The 20,958-nt window shown below is 39.0% G+C and overlaps 3 protein-coding genes across 3 annotated transcripts; 1 reads left to right on the top strand and 2 right to left on the bottom strand.

Moving 5' to 3' along the window:
* Positions 1 to 4,766: 4,766 nt before the first annotated feature.
* H4C12 (H4 clustered histone 12) lies at positions 4,767 to 5,088 on the bottom strand. Its single transcript, XM_067752319.1, has one exon. The coding sequence runs from the start codon at positions 5,076 to 5,078 to the stop codon at positions 4,767 to 4,769; it is 312 nt and encodes a 103-aa protein (XP_067608420.1). The 5' UTR covers positions 5,079 to 5,088.
* Positions 5,089 to 7,805: 2,717 nt separating this feature from the next.
* LOC137231727 (histone H2A type 1-D) lies at positions 7,806 to 9,867 on the bottom strand. Its single transcript, XM_067752307.1, has 2 exons — positions 9,461 to 9,867; positions 7,806 to 8,381 (listed from the first exon to the last, which is right to left on the bottom strand). The coding sequence occupies exon 1, from the start codon at positions 9,853 to 9,855 to the stop codon at positions 9,463 to 9,465; it is 393 nt and encodes a 130-aa protein (XP_067608408.1). The 5' UTR covers positions 9,856 to 9,867; the 3' UTR covers positions 7,806 to 8,381; positions 9,461 to 9,462.
* Positions 9,868 to 10,062: 195 nt separating this feature from the next.
* LOC137231732 (histone H2B type 1-N) lies at positions 10,063 to 19,921 on the top strand. The gene is made up of 2 exons (XM_067752312.1): positions 10,063 to 10,582; positions 17,014 to 19,921. The coding sequence occupies exon 1, from the start codon at positions 10,179 to 10,181 to the stop codon at positions 10,557 to 10,559; it is 381 nt and encodes a 126-aa protein (XP_067608413.1). The 5' UTR covers positions 10,063 to 10,178; the 3' UTR covers positions 10,560 to 10,582; positions 17,014 to 19,921.
* The last annotated feature ends 1,037 nt before the right edge of the window (positions 19,922 to 20,958 follow it).

Consider the following 20,958-nt stretch of genomic DNA (forward strand, 5'->3'; position numbering starts at 1 on the left):
ACAGGAGGCGCCGCAATGGGAGGCCCACTTACTGCAACAGAGAGTAGCCCCCGCTCCCCTGCTTGCCACAACTGAAGAAACCCCACGCGCAGCGACAAAGACCCAATGCAGACAAAACAAAAAACACAAAACACAACATAGTCTACACTAAAACCTTAACAAATAGAAAAAAGTATCGTGACTAAATACCCTGAGAATCAGCATGTATTACTTAACACAGTTTCATTGCTTGTTCAGGACTCTAACCTAGTGAGTATACAGGAAAGCTCTCAGTCGATAGCATCAGGAATGTTAGTTCATTAATTCATTTATTCATTAATATTACTGAATGACTGCTGTGCTTCAGGCATTGTACTTGGCACTAGTGATACAGCAAGGAAAAAAAAGTCTCTTTTTACTAGGGAAAGACAGAAAATAAACTAATATACAATCATTTTTCTACATCCAATGACCAATTATTAGTCTTCATTTTTTTTTGACCTATTGGAAACACTGACATAATTGACCCTACAATTTCTCTTTGATATACTTTCTTCACTTGGTTCTCTCTTACCAGAGGCTCTGTATCTATTGTTAGCTCATCTCTTCTCCCCAGACCCTTAATGTTGGGGGATACAGGGCTAAGTTTTTACTACTTCTTTTTCTGTACTCACTCGCTTGAAGATCTCACCAAGTTCAGACTTTCAATGCCATCTGTACATTAATGACCTCCAATTTTATATTGCCAACCCAGGCTTCTCTCCTAAACTCCAGACAGACATACACCCAATTTCTTTCTCTTTTTCTTTTCTTTTCTTTTTTTTTTTTTTTTGCGTGGAGGTTGGGGGCGAGTGGATTGCAGTACCTTAGTTCCCCCACTAGGGATTGAACCCACGCCTCAGCAGTGAAAGCACCGAGTCTGAACAACTGGACAGCCAGAGAATTCCCCACAGTTCCCTATATTTTTTCTTCACGTGGATGTTTGACATCTTAAAGTTAACATGTCCAAAATAGAATCCTTAGTATTCCCCCCTCCCAATCTTTCATTAAAACACTCCCCCATTTAGTTGATAATTACTTCATTCTTGTCCATTCAATTCTTCTAGAAATCCTCTTGATTTTGCCTTCAAAATATATATGGAAACATCAATTCTCTGTACCACTATGCTACCACCCTGGCTTGAGGACCGTCTTCTCTCCCCTAGGTTACTGGCTTCAGTTTCCTTAATATTTTTCCTACTTCCACATTTGACTCCCCACTGTCCTGTGGGAAGGTACCTTGATGCCCTGGTAGCCTCCAAACACACTACCAGGCAAGCTCTCCCATGGCATAAAAAGACTCAAATTAAATCAAAATGTCGGGGATGCATGATTTTTTAAATTAATTTAAACACATAACCTGAGACAAGGGGAAAGATTGAGGTAAGTTAAGACTTAAAATAAGGTTTCAAAGAGATGGGCCACAGTAGCTGAATCATGGGTTACACAATGTTCAGATATCTTTCTGCTGCATCAAACTTCCTTACTGATGGTTTGGTTATGAAGCCCAGAGTCCAGGTTTGGGCAAGAAGGTCCACAGATAGACCCTGGCCAGTACCTATCAAAGAGAGATTATTACCCCTGACCACATCTGTTGCTTGCTCACCAATTTGCCTGCCAAATAGCCATGGGTTTTATTTGTGTTATCTTGGGCAAAGGATGCTTGGGGGCCAGAATGGATAACCCATATCCCAAATATATTTAGTGTATCAGGAATATTTAGTGCCTCATGTATCCCAGGCATATTTAGTGTCCAGGTGTATCAGGTATAACTAGTGCCTCAAGGATCGTGCAGATCTCCTGGTCCTTTCTCCTTATACTTAACACACATGTGCTCTACTTTCTAACTACTTATCTATACAGTACTTAATACATCTTATGAGTTTCATCCATCACTTTGTTTCTCTGTAGCAGAATTAAATCTCTGCAAATAGTATAAGAAATACATATTTCATAATATTTAGGAAGCCAAGAATTTGATTAAGTATGCTCAGACCTTTAGATAGGTATTTTATAATAGAGTATTTAAATTTTTATCTTTTGTTTAACTTGGTCTGTTTTTTACTAATATGACATAGTTGTGAAAAAGGGATGAAGGCTTACTTGTTTAAGAGGAGTGGTTAGTTCTAAGCCTATATTAATAACCACATTCCTATGAAAAAGGATTCTGTATAAAATCCAATCACTCTTCTGTATTGTTTTGTAGACAGGGCCAATCAATCTATATTTTATATTTTCAAAAGTCATTGTTAAGTATTACTGTTTATCAAAAGTTCTTTTAATGGAATATTTTTCTAAAATTTGAGGAGTCAGTTTGAAAAATATAGCAACTGAAAGTATAAAAAGGTTTTAGTAAAGGACCTTTAGCCACAATCAAATCAGTTCATTCAGTCCAAAGTGATTAATTCTTGGGAATTCCCTGGCGGTCCAGTGGTTAGGGCTCCGCACTTCCACTGAAGGAGACACAGGTTCGATCCCTGGTGGGGGAACTAAAATTCCCTCATGCCACGTGGCCAAAAAAAAAAGAAAAGTGATTAATCATTGCTTTGTTGATCTTGGGTTAAGCAGCCTGCTTCTAATATGGCTTGCAAAATCTTAGATCAGACCTGTGGTAGAGCCTGACAGTATCAGGTACAGTTATTTATTAAAGTTCTTTCGATGTTTCTTCTGGAAAACTCAATTTCAGATCTGTTTTGTAGCAGGGGCCTTTAGAGATAACTGTATGGAAAACCAGCAACTATCTGTTGATGATAAAAGAGAAAACGTCTGGTCAATGTATTATATTAATCAACGTTATCAGTATGGAGTAGGATAGAATCCCCGATTTAGATATGTATTATGAATAGTGAGGACACTGACATACCTCCGAGTGCCCTTTGATATATGTCATAAAGTATTTGCTATTATTGTCACCAAATGAGAAGGTATTTATACCTAGGAACAAAATCTGTTGGCAGTTTCTTGTGTCTTTTATATGCATATAATTATGGTCTACCCAACTTAAAAAGTATAACCGTTAAACATTTATATCAATAGCATTTTATCTGGTTAACTTAGGGATGTATAGTTTCCTCTTTTGATTTGCCCTCTTTTTTCAAATATTGCACAATATATAGAGAATAATTCTCACAACTGTATATGCTTCATTACAAATATAAATGAGAGAACAAACCTTACCTGTGGTCTAGTGGTCACAACTACAAAAATAACTTAGATATAAATAGATAATACCTTAATGGCTTCATTATTCAAAATTTGGGGGTCTGGATTTAGAAAAAGTAATATCAAAAAGAAATCAGGCTATGAATGTAATAAGAGATTTCTACAGCCAAATACTAAAATATTGGGTATAAGATAGCATTTAAACTATACACAGAATGCTTAGGGATTTTTTTTGACTGTTGGGTTTTTTTTTCTTTTTCAAAGAACTGAGAGACTTTTGTCAAAATTATTCGAGAAATCAGTGGAAAGCCACAAATAGTAATAGACGCTCAGAAAATGTTGGGGAAATATAATTAAAAGCAAAATCTCCCAATTCAGAAAAGCTCTCCAAAAAGGGAGTAGGAACAGAAAAGTTTTACTATTGCATAAGCATTAAACCAGAACGTGAAGTACATCACAGGCAATTTGCCAAAGGGATTGCAAAGCAGAGAGAAATCTCTTTTATACAGCTAAATGGGTACAACCCATTCAAACATTATGTAGGCTTAGCAGTTTGGAATCTTGTGATAAGGGAAGTTAGGCCTCTTTCCGGAACAGATGTGTTATCTTCCTTGATTGTATTTCAAAGAGGAAACATTCCTGAGTTGGGAGACTGGCTAGATGAGTATTTAGCACTTGACATTATGAAGATTTACTGGTGAGGCAAGGGAATTTTTAACTTCAGCTATAAAATATGTAAATCTGGTCATTGTTTTCTCATTTTTTGTACATGTAGGCAATTGTCCTTTAGTCTGTGTCTCTGCATTAGTCAAGCTTTCACCTTTGGCTTTGGGTTTTTTCCTATAGCTTCTAAGACCTGTGGGAAGATACTAAGGCCTCCTTTGAGATTAGGCCTGGATTTCCTAATCTGTTAGGAAAAACTCTACCAAGGATCTTATTTTAATTAGTTCTCCTAGCTTAGAGGGCTGCCTGTATTTTTTCACCGTAGAGAACATTTCTGTAATGCGACCTTGTTTCTTTTATAATTTAGTTGAAATGTCTTTTAATCATATCCCACCCTCACCAACTATTCTGAGATTTTACAGTGAGCCTGTCCTTTATCAGCCTTCCATACTGGAGTGTTAAAGCCTATTTAACAGCCACGGGTTTGTTTCTTGAGCAGAGGACACATGGAGCTAGAATAGGTTATTGTGATCGAATCATTTATGTATACTAAATATGCTACGAATTAGTGAGGAGCCAGGTGCACTTCTTTTCCATCCCTTTCTAAACAATCGCTTGCACTCCATCTACAAAGAGAAATACCACTCTGGTAAAACACTCAAGTCATATGTATTTGGGTGGCCCGTTTGCTTCCAGCTTATGACCATCTAAGCTTTCTGTGCTCGAGCAAAGAAACTTTCACAGTAAAGGATGTAAGTAGTGCTTCTAAACAGTTAAGGGTAAAGAGCAAAGCTAAGAGCTTATGGGTGTAGAGAATGTGAAGCGTGAAAAAGCAAGCTCAAAACAAACCAGTATCACGGCTCCTCAGATGAAAAGATGGGGGCCCTGAAAAGGGCCTTTTGTTGAACAAAGAGCGCGAACACTCAGCCGCCGAAGCCGTAGAGAGTGCGTCCCTGGCGCTTGAGCGCGTAGACCACGTCCATGGCGGTAACAGTCTTGCGCTTGGCGTGCTCGGTGTAGGTGACAGCGTCCCGGATCACGTTCTCCAGAAACACCTTCAGCACCCCGCGCGTCTCCTCGTAGATGAGACCAGAAATGCGCTTCACACCGCCACGCCGGGCCAGACGGCGAATAGCAGGCTTCGTGATGCCCTGGATGTTATCGCGCAGAACTTTGCGATGACGCTTAGCGCCCCCTTTTCCAAGGCCCTTACCACCTTTGCCGCGACCCGACATGTCGAAAACCTGGAAGATTAACAAAGGTTAACTTCCAGGCCTCCCAGATGCAGGCCTTTATACGTCCGTTGGCGGACCAAACTGAGAACCTGAAGAAAGGTAGCGGGAAGTCCCGCCCCGGGAGGGGGAGGGGAATTTGACCAAAAAAAAAAAAAAAAGCCTTTTTTGTTCCTTTGTACTGTGTTTCATACGGTGGTAACTATTTTGTTACCGTGTTTAAGGCTTTAACAATTGCTTTTGAATGCGAACGCAAAACATAAATATTGTGGAAAAGGGTAAAACTCGTTATCTCACCACACATAGATCATTGCTGGTAGCTAATTTCGTATCAATATTTTGGTGAACAGATAAAAGCACAGTCTTTCAAAGAAAATGTATGCAATGCCGCAAATGGCATTTTGGAACCTCTTTGATTACATTTTAACCAATTTCCCTTATTTAAAGAGAAAATACATTTTTTATGTCTGCTTGTTATTCTTATGAATGCTCTTTAATACAGTTTTAACCAACTCCCTAGCAGCCAGTTTTTTTTTTTAATAAATCTTTTTTTTTTTCCATTTAAGAAAAATTTACTTCTTCACTCTACTTGGGTATATACTATACTGACATTTCTAATGAAGGATAGCAGAATACGCCACTCCCAAATATCCTTTAGCATAAGGATTATTTTGAGCGGATTGTTTCTGAGAAAAAGCAGATACAGAAGCTCTAAAAACAGAATAGAATTTACCCCTTTTTAAGGGAAATTTACATTTATATGAGAAATCTCCATTTGTAAGGGTATCTCACTCAGTGTGCCAGGAAGAGAAAGATAACTCACAGGAAACTTACCAATGGAGAAGATGCAGGATTTAATCGGCCTCCCCTTGTTTACTGTGCTCTTCCGGGTCACCTCCAACAGCCCCCCCACACACACACACAGCCATGTCTTTTGTCTTTAGCTGAAGATGATATTTAAAGTGGCGGTTCGGGCCACTTCTGGGAGTTTTACTCAGTTCCCCTCTGTTTATTCCATGTATACATGAGACATACACAGTATTACAGTTTGTTTTTCTCTTGTTAGTCTGGTTTTGTTTTGTTTTGTTTTTAATTACAGCAGGGTGTCAGCCACAGAACCAGTGAAACTAATGTTTTCGTATAAACAATTGAAATAGTAAGCATAGATAAAGGTCTGGAAGAGGAGAAATTTATAAAAACCACAAAAAACAACCTTAGGGGAAAGGCATTGTTTGGGAGCCTCACAGATTCGTATTGTTGAAGGCTCCCTAATTCTCTGTACTTACTGTCTGCCTCTTGTCCAGAGTCCCTGCCTTCTTCCAAGTTACTGGTCCCCAAAATCATTCAGTGTCTTCATTATTCCACCAGGTAATTAATATTCATTAACATCAGTAGCATTTATTTAAATGTGAGACTGTTGCTAGACTGGAGAAGGAAGTAGGAGGTACACCAAACTAATAAGGTCATGCAGATCAATTTTTTTACAGATAAATTAATATCATGAAGTGAAAAGGCAGTGTAACTCTTTACAACTGGTCTTTGCTCGTTGGACCCCTCTGATCTTTAGGCTCCTTCCTCCAGTTTAGCTACTTTGAAGTTATTCATTTGAAAATCCCTACATTTTCCTCCATGTGATCTCATCCTTGTTTAACTTTCAACTTCTTTTTTGCCTTTATTTATATCACTTATTTAGTTTATAAGGATTTTTATTATTATAGAATTAACAGAATTTTTGGACTATATTTTATGAGCTTGTCATTGAAATAGGGTCTGGGGATATGCAAATATGAATAAAACCCAGTCTCCACTCTAAAGGAATTTGTACACTAATGGATAAGATACCAAAAGTGTTCAGAATGAGCTCCCCAAAATGTGCCACATTTGCACATTGATTATTTTGAGGTAAAGGCAATTGAGATCCTGCAATCTCAAGATAAACTTCTGCCCCTCCCTTAACTACTTAGAAGGATTTGAATTGGGGGTCTTTCCCACTATGAGAATTATTACCAGAGAAAAATTTTATCTGAGTGAGCCAGCTGCATGGCAGGGCAAACTAATTACCCAATATTTAATTTTCCTCTTATTGTCCATGTGAATTATCCCCTTGTGCTTGGAAGCCACTAAGCCATTCCTTAGCTCAGGAAGGCATATTTACCTTTCTGTTTTTGAACTTCTCATGTATGTGGGGTTTCCGTATGTATGAAATTAAACTTGACTTTCTCCTGTTAATCTATCTCATGTCAATTTGATGATTAGACCAGCTAAAAGAACCTTAGAAGGGTAGAGGAAAATCCTTGTTCCCCGACAATATAAAACAAATCTAATATGGGAAGATACTGTTAGGTTCTTTCATGGTAGTCCAGAGTCTGCAGAAAGGGAAAATAATGGGAAGACCAACTCCAGGAATAAAGTTTAAATAATCCTTTCATAAATCTTGTGCTACTAAAATTGAACTGTACCTCTTATGAAAACAACTTTACAGTATAAACTATGGAGTCCTGAAAAGTTCTTCAGGAGCTAATTGAAATTAGAAATATCTAAATTATTTTGGCAAGATTTTTTGAAAGTTTTGTTATCTCCATTTTTAAATACAAGTTTTACTTTTTTTCTGATTATGTAGATAGTAAAGAACAGTAAGTGCTTTATCCAATGAAATTGGGTTAATACTCCATTAATTTAAAAAACTCAGTTAACACGTGGAATTATAAGCAATGACATATCACACTTGAATATTTTATTTTATTTAAAACAAAAATTTATAGTCATTTATCAACTATTTGATTATAGGTTCATTGATTTTATCAATCAAAACCACATCGATAATTATAAAGGCGTTATTTTAACAATGTGGTGGTTCTTGCCATGGGGAATAGAATGATGCAATAAGCAAGTGTTAGTAATTGCATGATCAATATCAATAACGATAACAACAGCATATTTTATTATTAAAAATTGAAAGAACTCATAGGCCTTCCTTGGAGCTGTATCACTTACTCTACTTGACCGTTCTACTTCTGAGATATAGTTGTTTAAAATATACAAACTCAAGTAATGCAGATGACTTTCTTTTCTTAATTTATTTATTTTTATTTTTTGGCTGCGTCGGGTCTTAGTTGCGGTGCTCGGGATCTTTCGTTGCGGCGCGCGGGCTTCTCTCTAGTTGTGGCGTGCCAGTTTTCTCTCTCTAGTTGCAGAGCGCTGGCTTAGTTGTCCAGCAGCATGTGGCATGTAGGATCTTATTTCCCTGACCAGGGATCGAACCCGCGTCCCCTGAATTGGAAGGCGGATTCTTTACAACTGGACCACCTGGGAAGTCCCGCAGATGAGTTTTTAAGAGGGAAAAATTGAATAATTAGATTCACTGATATCAGGATTCGGGTCTTCCAACATCAAATAATGAAGCCAAAAAGAAAAGGGAAAAAAGGTAACATTTACGTCCTGTTTGTGATTGCTGAGGTCACTTTTATTCCACTGAATATTATTTACATGTGATTGAGGTTCAGATTTAAATATAGGATATACTGGGAATTCCCTGGCAGTCCAGTGGTTAGAACTAGGCGCTTCCACTGCAGAGGGCCTGTGTGTGTGTATAAGACAAATATTTCAGGAGACTCAGAAAACCTATTCTAATGGACTAGGAATGCCATAGAAATTCATTTTCATTAAAATGTATTCAAAATGTATTCATGAGCTGCTGTGGAGAGGAATTGAAGGCCCTCTCTAGCTAGGGTGACTTGGTGATCTGAGAGAAGGTGAAAAGGATGATGGTGGGGTAAAGGGGAAGCAAAAATCATTGACAGCACTAGGACTATAAGAACCTGATAAGTGATTTACAATGTCGACCTTTCCTATTTGTTAACACACACTCTTCCTAATGCAGTTCCAAACCGCCTTTACTTCACCATCATTGATGTAAACAGTCCATTATGAAATGTGTCCTCTGCCTGAAGTTACTTTTAAACAAGTAGTTTACCTGTCTGGATTACTACCCCATTCCCATTTAGCAGGGTGTGTGGTGCGCAGTAAGACTGAATTGAATTAGAAGGGAAGGTAGGCCAAAGTCGGATGGTGCTAAGTTTTTTTATCTCAGATAGATGGACACTTGCCCCTGTAGAGGAATCACAGGGATGTTAATTTTGCTTATAAATTTAACCTAAATTATGTAAGCAGATGTTTTGCTTTTTGGAAGGCATTTAAGGTTATTAAGGAAAATAACCTAGATGCAAATGACTTAGCCAAACTTTGTTCTAGGATTAATTTCCAACAGCATCTTGCTTTCCAAAACAATGCGACTTTGAAAGCACAGCTCCTTTTGTTGATAAGGTGGGTGGCTCTGAAAAGAGCCTTTTGGTTTGGAAAGATTTGAGTTGCAAAGAACAACGTACTTCTACTTGCCCTTGGCCTTGTGGTGGCTCTCGGTCTTTTTGGGCAGCAGCACCGCCTGGATGTTGGGCAGAACGCCGCCCTGAGCAATAGTGACTTTACCCAGCAACTTGTTGAGCTCCTCGTCGTTGCGGATGGCCAGCTGCAGGTGGCGCGGGATGATGCGAGTCTTCTTGTTGTCGCGGGCCGCGTTGCCTGCCAGCTCCAGGATCTCGGCCGTCAGGTACTCCAGCACCGCCGCAAGGTACACCGGCGCGCCGGCCCCGACCCGCTCGGAGTAGTTGCCCTTGCGGAGCAAGCGGTGCACTCGGCCCACGGGGAACTGGAGCCCGGCCCGCGAGGAGCGAGTCTTGGCCTTGGCGCGAGCTTTGCCTCCTTGCTTGCCACGTCCAGACATACTGAAAGTAGAAACCCACCAGTATGAGTTAGGTCTGAATAGATACAGAGAGAGCTACTCTACTTATAGTTTTCACTGGGCGCGAAAATGAAGGTGTACCATTGGCTAAAACTAGTTTTATTTAACCCAATGAAATCGGATTTTGAAATACACTTATTTTGATTGGACAAAACTGTTACGTGCTGTTTCCAGGATTCACCACCAATCAGACGCTCGACTTTACTCACTGCCTCCTTTGTTTAAGAAGCTGTGAAGGAAGAGGGCTCAGCCTGGTTCTTGTTCTTCCTGTTATTTTTGAACTGCTTGGCAGTTAACTCCGCGCCATGCCTGAACCGTCCAAGTCTGCTCCGGCCCCGAAGAAAGGCTCCAAGAAGGCGGTGACCAAGGCTCAGAAGAAGGACGGCAAGAAGCGCAAGCGCAGCCGCAAGGAGAGCTACTCCGTGTACGTGTACAAGGTGCTAAAGCAGGTCCACCCGGACACCGGCATCTCGTCCAAGGCCATGGGCATCATGAACTCGTTCGTTAACGACATCTTCGAGCGCATCGCGGGCGAGGCGTCGCGCCTGGCGCATTACAACAAGCGCTCGACTATCACCTCCAGGGAGATCCAGACGGCCGTGCGCTTGCTGCTGCCCGGCGAACTGGCCAAGCACGCCGTGTCCGAGGGCACCAAGGCCGTCACCAAGTACACCAGCTCCAAATGAGCCAGGCCGCAGCGGAGCGAGCGGTAAGGCTAGGCCCACACCCCAAAGGCTCTTTTCAGAGCCACTCAATCTTCTGAAGAGAAGTGGCACTCACTTTATGCAGCAGGTGTTTGTTATTTGGTTCAAAGTATAACAAGTTCCGCGATTCCTTTTTTTTTTTTTTGGTCTTTAAACAGATTTATTTTCTCGCAGTTCTGCAAGCTAGAGGGCCAAGATTTGCTGTCAGCAGGGGTGGTTTATTCTGAGGCTTCTCTCTTTGGTTTGCAGATGGTCATCTTTTCTGTCTTCATTTGGTCTTCCTTCTGTTCGCGTTTCCTCATTTTCATCTTGTTAGAAATTACTTCCACTACAATGTAGGTGGTGCTGCAGCAATACTCGAGATATTTTTATGTTTTATGTCGAGAAGGGGGAGGTTCATTATCAGACACACACGTAGTGAAGAAGGCAAAATGCACTTTGTCCCAAAGGAAAATCCGCTCGCCTTTAAGTTTGAACCCGGCAGAAGTTTTTGCTAACAATGGCTTGAGCGCTCCATCCTTAACTTTATTTATTTATTTATTTATTTAGTGGTACGCGGGCCTCTCACTGTTGCGGCCTCTCCCGTTGCGGAGCACAGGCTCCGGACGCGCAGGCTCAGCGGCCATGGCTCACGGACTCAGCCGCTCCGCGTCATGTGGGATCTTCCCGGACCGGGGCACGAACCCGTGTCCCCTGCGTCGGCAGGCGGACTCTCAACCACTGCGTCACCAGGGAAGTCTTCCATCCTTAATTTTAACGTGTACATACCTGGCTAATGAATTGCTTGGCACACAGTAAGAAAGGTACCAATCGTTTTATTCACTTATGTTTTCTTTGGGGAGAGGTGCTGGCTCTCCTCCCCTTTCCCTGGGTTTGGGTTTGCCAAATATTAAGTTAGAAAGGCAGAAGAAAAACAAACGGAAGTGAGAATCCAATTCAAATTATCGCACACATCAACCAGGTGCCACGTTTATCGATAGCCAATCCAGACGCTGCGCGCGCAGTTTGAAGTTTACCAACGGTGTCCCTCATGAGTCTATCCTAATTGGGAGATTTCTGGGCCACGCGGCTTTGTTGGAAGAACTCTGCCATTTTCTCCACTCCCTAATTTCTCTGAGTGAAATTTCTCTGTATGGGAGGGATTAGGTCCTACTCCTGCCTTTACTGTGAGGATCCTCTCCATGTTTTCTTTCTTTCTGCATGTCACTTGCATTTACTGTTTCTCTATTAATCGGAATAAATTTTTTTTAAATAGAGAAGGGCTGTTTCCCTATCCTCAGTTCGGGAAACCAAAATCCATCTCTTCATTTTAGGCCCTTAGGAATGAATGGCATATTTAAAACTATTTTAGTCTTTACAGGGAATCAGCATGGAAATGCTTCCCCAAAAAAGTATGTTATTCTACAAAATGACCACTTGATGCAAAAATTACCATTTGTTCATATTGCATATGAAAATACATAAGTGACCTAATATGTTTAATTTGCAGTATGCCAAGACAAATGAGTGACTAGCCATGAAAAGTCTCTTAAGGACTAAAGTCTTACGATGGAGAAACTACTTTGAATCTTTGCTTAAGGGCTTACATTCAGAATTAATAAGTATGACCTACATCTTTGCAAAGTGTATTATATTATTTTTTCTAGGTGATTTATAATTTCAAATTTCTGACTTTTTATATTAGGCATATTAAAAAGAATAATTTAATGTAGGTTATAATAAAGCATAGAGACAAAATATTTCCCAGAGGATTTCCTCATGTGCTTAGAATAAAGAAAAATATCCATTAATAAATTAAGGGTTTTTTAAAATATGTTTTAATTCTTTAAAAAATGACTTTTTTTATATCGTGTCTGCTTTAATTTCTAACGTCCTTGCACATGTCCAAGAAAAAAGAAAACTATAAAGTTACACCTCATTTAATACTAGGAATATGTATATGTGATGTGACTCTGGAGTTGCACCTAAAATATAGCTCAAATATATCAGTGTCTTTTACTAGTTGGTTCTTGTGGAACAGTGTTTTGAGAATATGAACTGTATAAAAATATCCCACTCAAATTTGGTACGTGACATTGTATAAATGTAACACTGGACTTTTAAAAAATAATTTTTTTAAAGAAATTTTATGTGCATAACATTGCTAAGTTTATTTTATTTTTTGCCTTATTTTCCTCATGTGTGGAATGAGACCAACAAATACTACCTCAGATGCTCATTGTATTTATTTATTTTTGGCTCTTTTGGGTCTTTGTTGCTGCGCGTGGTCTTTCTCTAGTTGCGGCCAGAGGGGGCCACTCCTTGCTGCGGTGCACCGTCCTATCACTGCGGTGGCCTCTTCTGCGGAGCATGGGCTCTAGGCGCGCGGGCTTCAGCAGTTGTGGTACGCGGGCTCAGTAGTTGTGGCTCGCAGGCTCTAGAGCGCAGGCTCAGTAGTAGTGGTGCATGGGATTAGTTGCTCCACAGCGTGTGGGATCTTCCCGGACCAGGGCTGGACCCCCTGTGCCCTGCACTGGCAAGCGGATAATCACTGCGCCACCAGGGAAGCCCCTAAAAAATAATTATTGATATTAATTTGATTGTATTAATTTGATTGTAGCTTCGTTTTAATTTACTCTTTCTTCCCCAACATTTTAAACTGATATCTTGAAAATAAACTAGTGAAATATTAAGATAACTCTGTATGTTTTAATGTATTTGTATTTGGCCAAATAGCTGTATTTGACCAAAAATCTTAAGAAATTGAAATTCAGTGCTGCCTGCAATTAAAATAATTACACCATAATATGAGTGTGTGCATGTATGTATATGTACATATATTTATCCATATACATATTATATACACATAAAATATGTTTTATTTATACACACATTACTAAAATATGTTATATTTTAATTTTTCCAACACTCTTGCTCCAAGAGGGTGACAAAAAATATAAAAGCATTGACTGTCTAGTGTCTGATTATTTTAGGCTCTTGGTACAGAACAGCAGTGAGATGGAGAGTATAGAGCCAAACCTTTGAGATTTTTAGCTATACCATTCCATTAGCCAGGATACACTTTATACATGCATACATATATATTAAGTTTTAATTTCTATTATATTTTAATTATATTTAATGGAATTAATAGAATAATCAGAAAGTGGGAAGTGTTGGAAAAATTAAAATTTCATTTTCTTTTAAAATAACTGGTGTACAGATGATAATGACTGGGAGAATCATTTGGGACAATGCATTGCAAAAAGAAAACATAGTAAGATCATCCTCATGTTTATGAGCTGTGGACTATATTAATTCTTCCAAAAGCTCAAAGTGAAATATTAAAATTACTAATGTATTATGTGTATCTTAGAAATATATATCTGGATAAAAGTCCATTGTATGTTTTATAAAATTTTTAATAATACTGTTTTATAAACACATTGTTTAGATAAGCAGCCCAAAATCTAGTAAATTAACCTTGGTGAGGTGACGTTTTATATGGCAGAGAAGAGTGAAGCTATCAGCTCAAGAAGAAAAGCGAGTTTGATTGAAAAAAAAATTTATTTGGGGACAAGATAAAGTGCTTTCTGTGAAAAGAGTAACAGGCACTTAGCCTTTAAAAACAGGGCTTTTAATCTGTCATCATAGTGTTCTCAAAGTCATCTGATGCAGCCAGGTGCATGACGCAAAACCCTGGTATGGAGATTTCCACCTCTATTCAAGAAACTAAATTCCTTGAAGAGGAACTGATTACAAGTTTTGAGACAAGGGAAAATCTGATGGGTCTAGAACACCATGCTCACTGAAAGCAAGGATGATCTTCCATGTTTGGAGTAACAATAAAGAGAGTTAAGATGAGAGTGGCAAGAAAGCCTGAAAGAATCCCCACGGTGTAAGTAGTGCTAACTTGAGAATTAAAACTAAACAAACAGAACAGTTGTAGTTTACTGGAATAGATTCAGCATGTAAAAGCCATGAATCCGTAATAAGCAATTGGAACAAATACTATGATGAGCTGAATAAGAAGTTTACCTGGTGTGTCTCACTATTCATCTTTTCCAAAGTCTTTGTGCCCTGTGTCACTGAGATGAGCATCTTCTTCTCCAGAAAGTGCCTGGCTTTACAGTCTTAAGGTTCTGTTGTACTTATATTAGGGGAAACTCCACCTCCTGCAATGCTATAGGATCAAGTCTCAAAAAAGAGCTCCCTGAGAAACTCGCTGATGCTTTGTTCAATAAAATTTCAGGAGAGCAAATTGTATTTTAATGATTGCCATTGTTAGAAATCAATCCAAGCGCTAATAAGCAAGGCATTCTGAAATTGTCCTGTGTACCAGCTTCTGCCACAGCCATCGCCAGCACTACCACCAACAATGTGGTTACTAAATAAATAAATAAAATGTTAGCTTTCTCTTTGTCCTAAAGGCAGTGATTCTCAAAATGTGGTCTGGGGACCCCTGGGGGTCCCTGAGATCCTTTTAATGGGTCTGTGAAGCTAAAATTATTTTCACAATTATCCTGAAACTTATTTAAAAGATACTTGCAAAATATAGAACAGTGCTAATCTTCTTACTAATTTTTTAATTTTGAAAAATATAGCTATCTTCATAAAATATGTATGTTGAAAAGGGTTTATTGTAATTTTTAAATGAATTAATAAAACAAATATTCTTTCAGTTTTAACTTCTAGTAAGGTAAATATCAATAGTAGTAACCTACAGAAACACAAATTCGTTGGATCCTCAATACTTTTAAAACGTGCATGGGTCGAAAACTTTGAGAACTGCTGCCTTAATAAATTATGTCACACTAGAACTGTTTGATTTACTGTTTTTCAAATTATTTGGAAATAATTTCCTGTGTGCTTATGCTACTATCTGAATACACAGATCCATTTGCTTCATTTTGCTGTTATGTTTAGGGATTTGGCTTTTTAAAATTTAACCTTATCCTTACATAAAATATTTTTACATAGTTCCAAGGTCAACTCAAGCTATGTTCAAAGAGGTCTTTCTCTTTTAGCCTATAGCCTCTCTCATAAGTAACAATTTTTAATGTTGTGATTTAACTTCCAATTATTTGTTTGTTAATTATAAACATGCATTTGTGTATTCTTAGTTCCCCTCTATTATATTTTTTAATATTTATTTTATATTTATTTATTTATTTGGCCGCCTCCGGTTTTAGTTGTGGCATGCGGGATCGTCGTTGAGGCATGCGGGATCTTTCATTGTGGCGTGCAGGCTTCTATCTAGTTGTGGCGTGCGGGTTTTCTCTCTCTAGTTGTGGCGCACAGGCTCCAGGGCGCGTGGGCTCTGTAGTTGTGGTGCGGGTTCCAGAGTGCGTGGGCTCTGTAGTTTGCGGCACGCGGGCTCTCTAGTTGAAGCGTGCGAGCTCAGTAGTTGTGGCGCGCCAGCTTAGTTGCCCCTTGGCATGTGGGATCTTTAGTTCCTTGACCAGGGACGGAACCAGCTTCCTCTGCATTAGAAGGCAGATTCTTTACCACTAGAACACCAGGGAAGTCCCAGTACCTCTCTACTAGATAAACAGTAACATCTTACACATAATTTTCTCTACCTTGGGTTTGTTTTTGTTTTTGTTTTTTTTCCTTTAAAATATATATCCTGAAGATCATTCCACAATAGTATATGGAGATTTTCTTCCTTTCTTACTTTCTAGCTGCCTAGTACTCTGGGCTTTCTTCTTTTTCTGATTCTTGGCTCTGTAATTCATTTTCTTGCTAGCTGCCTGACCCTTCAATCAGATGTTTTCTAGTTGTTCTAAGCATCAGGGTTTATCTGAGTTGCCTAGTCTACTATTACTGGACATAGGATCAAGGTATAGTATTTGTTAAAATGTTTTTTTAAATGTCAACCCATAAATTACTCTAGGACTTCCAATCCTTAAAATCTTTAAAATGCAGTTGTGTAAAATTGATACGGGTCACTGCAGGCATACACTCTGGTCCAGCGATAACTCAAGTTCTTGCTAACGATGCTCAAGTTAGCACATCAGTTGCCATAGTGGGTTAGTTGTTCATGATCAAAGAAGTGAGATGGTAAATTGAATGTAAATAAATACTAGTCACAGGACTAGAGGAAGAGACTAAACACTGTATTGTTGGTTCAAGAAATCAGGTTTATAAATTTGAAGAAATCAATAACTTTTATGCAGTGTCTGTGAAGCCCAAAATTTAAACATACAGAGATTAACTGCAATACCTTATCAGTAAATGGTAATAGGATATACCTTAAAAAGTATAGGTTATATTTGAGTCAAATCTCTTGAAGTTTAGACATTTCATTCTGGCTCCATTTTTTTGCAGTGTCCACACCAAAGAGCTTAACATTCAAACACCTTCACCTCACTGTCAAGGACATTTTTATCAAAGCTACCATCTCTTCAGTCACATCTTTTTTTCCTTGAACTTTCGCTTATGCCTTGTTTTCCAGAGCTACATCCATCACTTCGTGCTTGAGAAGGGATCCTTCTGAAGTCATCAGAACAATTAACCTCATCAGAGCGCTCAGAATAACATCTACTATGGATTCTCCGCTTCTGCCATCCTGACAACCTCTGATATATTTTTGTCGGAACCAAAATCTTGGTGGAGGGAAATCCCTGAACAACATCCTGACTTCTTAAGGTGGGATGCTTATCTCCTTAGGCTACATCAGACTGTAGTTGTTGCTTACTTCAAGCCTAGTGTTAAATTTTCACAGTGGCCACACCGTGGAACATAGACCTCTACAAACCACAAACCATGACTTTCAATAATTTTTCAGTTGTAATTTGATGGAGTTAAGAAATATAGAAGAATATATACCATTAATCTGCACCGTGCCCTGCTGCTCCAGTGTCCCGGACCTCAGTCCTTCCTATGTAGGAAGATGATAGCCTGCAATAGAACTTTAAGGCCACTCTCATTCCATACCTATTTTCTAGATGAACAAACTGATGCAGAGAAGGGGAGTATTTTGTCTAAATAGCTAGAGGATCAATGACAGAATCAGTTTATAAGCCTCGTGGTAGTGGCCATCAGTATACAAATGATAGATTTTGTGGTCTTTTGTTATCATCAAACTAAATTCTTTCAAAACAAATGGAGATGACTCATTCATATTTGTTTTAATAGTGAAAAAGATGCCATTCTTTATTTGAAAAAAAAAAAAAAAGATTCTCCCTCTTGTTCCCAAGAACAGGAAAGAAAAAAAATGTCAATTTTTTCTTTTTTTTTCTTGGAGAATACTGGTCAAATTCTCTTTGGAGGATCCTATAGCTCTACCCTATCATCATCATACAATTAATAACTTTTGCCTTTCCTGTGGGAAACAAGCATGTATAGCAAAGTCTGCCTGTTGATTATAGTACTGAAATTAAGACGAGCTAAGCTCTGTCTGTAACTTTTCCAGAAGACAGTGTTTGAAAATTGCAACTTATACTCACAATGCTTGCAGACACCCTGTATTTCAATTGTTGGAAATATGTACCACCAAGGAGCAGAGAGAAACCTGCCCCCTGAAATCGCACCACGTGAGACATGGACTTGTTGTTATATCTCTTATCTGACCATTATTTCTGCCTTGAAAGCAGTAATGAAATAGACAAGAAGAGGCCTCTCCCTGAAGCAGCAGCCCCCCCTGGGAAGACCCTTTATACTCATTCTTCCAGAGGGTCAGCAATCCAGGTTTGCCCAAGTAAAAGGCAAGTATCACTGTGGATGAGACCTGAATGCTGCTTAATTATTTGCAATAGATACAATGTAGTTATCTTTAAAGTAGACATTTAAACATTAACCTATCCTTATTCTTAGTTTCTTTTGTCCTCCTCATTCCAAAGAACCAAAACTAGGCCTAGTCCGGGGAAGGTAGTCATACACCCCTGATTTCTATTGGCTGTTCTATTTAAAGTAAGGCAGCTATTATGGGGAGAATTTTATCTGCCTCCCCCTGCCTCGCTAAACCCTCAGAATGTAACCATATTTAGGGATAGAGTCTTTAAAGAGGTAATTAAATTAAAATGAGGTCCTTGGAAAGTGGTTAGGTCCTACTCCAATATGACTAGTGTCCTTTTAAGAAGAGGAAATTTGGACATAGGCAAGTACAGAGGGAACACATGTGAAGATAGAGGGGGAAAGATGGCCGTCTACAAGCTAAGGAGAGAGGCCTAGAACCCAACTTTCTCTCACAGCCCTCAGAAGTAAACAGCCCTGCTGGCACCTTGATCTCAGACTTCTAGACTCCAGAACAGTGAGAAAACAAATTTCTGTTTTTTCAGCCACTCAGACTGAGGTACCTTATTATGACAGCTTTAGCAAACTAATAAAGCAGCCAATATGTTAGGATAATGTTACAATCCCAATCCTCTGTCTCTTTAGCTGTAAACCAAAGATACCACTAGCACTTACCTCATTAGATTGGAAAAATAAATTAGATAATGCACAGTATCCAAAGATAGTACACACTTAATAAATGACAGCCAATAACTACTGGGATTTTTTCCCCATATGCCAAAAGCAAGATGTAAGTGCCATACAGTTTACTGCTTAAGGGCAGATCCTTGAGTGAAGAGCCATGACGTAAACTCTGACATTCAATAATCCCTCAAATGACAAAATATTAGCGCAAACGAAATGAAGAACTTCCAGATGTACTGGAGATAAGCAAGAGAAATACATGAACGGGAATAAAATGCTGAAAATAGCAAAACCAAATAGAGCACCAAAGGAAGGTCATTCTGATAATCTGAATTAATAAAGAACCTACTCTAAAGCAGCCTAAACAGGTGGAAGGAACATAGGCCCTGGAAAACCTTTTGTGACTGAAGTTCTGCCCAATGCTTGTTAGCTGGTTATCTTGGATACTGCTTCAGTGAGCCTGTGTGTATGATCAGGCCACACAAGATGGCTGTTCTCTTGCTCTCTGTACATCCCCTGATCGAACAGTCCCTGCTTCACCTCACCCTACTCACAGGACTGACCTTTCCTCTTAATCATAGAGCTTATCAGTATCTGCTTAAGTGCTTGCCCCTGCTCCAACCAGAAATTTTTCTGGTTCTTAGAACAGAACGGCTCCAGCATGCTGGGTTATTAAAGGGAAATATCTGCCCCCTTGATGGCTGTTAACCAAAGGGACGGTGAGGGATGTCCTCCTCTGCTGATTTCCCCGGTAACTGATGAGCCCACCTGACATCAGTTCCCCCTATAATTGGTACACTGGTACACCCCCCACCCAACCCCCACCATGAAGACTGCTGCCATGTTCTGTCTGCTGTTGGTACGGAGTGGGGAGTCACTCTAGAACTTTGCTTCAGATGTGTAAATCCCCTGTTCAATAAACCATTGATGTCTCTGTTGCTGTCTCCAGGCATTTTTTTTGGTCTCAAGGCTGGGCAATTACAGGACTTGCAGGCCTACAGGGTGCAGCCTAACACTGTGATTCTTCTGATTACCTGTAAAATGGAGATAATAATAAGGCCCCAGTTTTCTTAGAAGGATTTTATGAGATGATGTACCCTGCTTCCAAGTGTGTTCTTGGGACCCAGGTGAGGTGCACAAATAAAAGTTACTATGAAAAAGACATTACATAGATTTTTTTTTCTTTCAACAAAATAATGATTAAATAATATGAGAAACAAAAATAAGTATAATTTAATAAATGTTCCACCACAAAGTGAGCTTCCCTGGGTCATACAACTTTATATTTCCTGGGTTAGACATATAATAGTGGCTCAATTAAATAGTACATTAATTAACCAGTATTTTCTCAGATCTGTACTAAGTATTACTGGGGGCATGGAAAATTATCATAAGTAGTATGTGGACTTTGGTGTTTAAAATGTTGAAAGAGAGTGAAAATATCATTCTCTTTTCTTCTCTCTCTAAATCTTTCTGATTAAGTAACTGGGAAAGCATTAATTTGGTTCTAGCAGATCTTTAAGGCCTTGCAAACACTTGTTAATCCTTGCCCCCTTTCCCAGTCTTTCAACTTTATAACAAAGAACAAGTTTCAGACTCAAAGTAGTAGACAGCAAATAGCATATAACTGAAATTGAATAATATATACATATATTTACATATTTACATATTGTTTTATAGTTGTTCACGGTCAGAGGCAGGAATTTTCCACTATGTCTTTTAAAATACATTGATTTCATTTTTTTTTTTTTTTTTTTCTTTTTAGGCTGAGCAGCCCTGCTTGCAGGATCTTAGTTCCCCGACCTGGGATCGAACCTGGGCCCACAGCAGTGAAAGTGCAGAGTCCTAACCACTGGACTGCCAGGGAATTCCCCTAAAGAATATATATTTTTTTTAATATTAAGTAAACAATAGTATAGATCGCACCCTGATACAGAAAAAATCATAAAAGTGGAACTCAAATAACTAACTGAAGTTTGAA

The sequence above is a fragment of the Pseudorca crassidens genome, chromosome 10, assembly GCF_039906515.1.
Source record: "Pseudorca crassidens isolate mPseCra1 chromosome 10, mPseCra1.hap1, whole genome shotgun sequence".
Lineage (NCBI taxonomy): Eukaryota > Metazoa > Chordata > Mammalia > Artiodactyla > Delphinidae > Pseudorca > Pseudorca crassidens.

Coding starts and splice junctions, on each gene's coding strand:
- H4C12 (XM_067752319.1), bottom strand. CDS start 5,078: ATGTCGGGTCGCGGCAAAGGTGGTAAGGGCCTTGGAAAAGGGGGCGCT.
- LOC137231727 (XM_067752307.1), bottom strand. CDS start 9,855: ATGTCTGGACGTGGCAAGCAAGGAGGCAAAGCTCGCGCCAAGGCCAAG.
- LOC137231732 (XM_067752312.1), top strand. CDS start 10,179: ATGCCTGAACCGTCCAAGTCTGCTCCGGCCCCGAAGAAAGGCTCCAAG.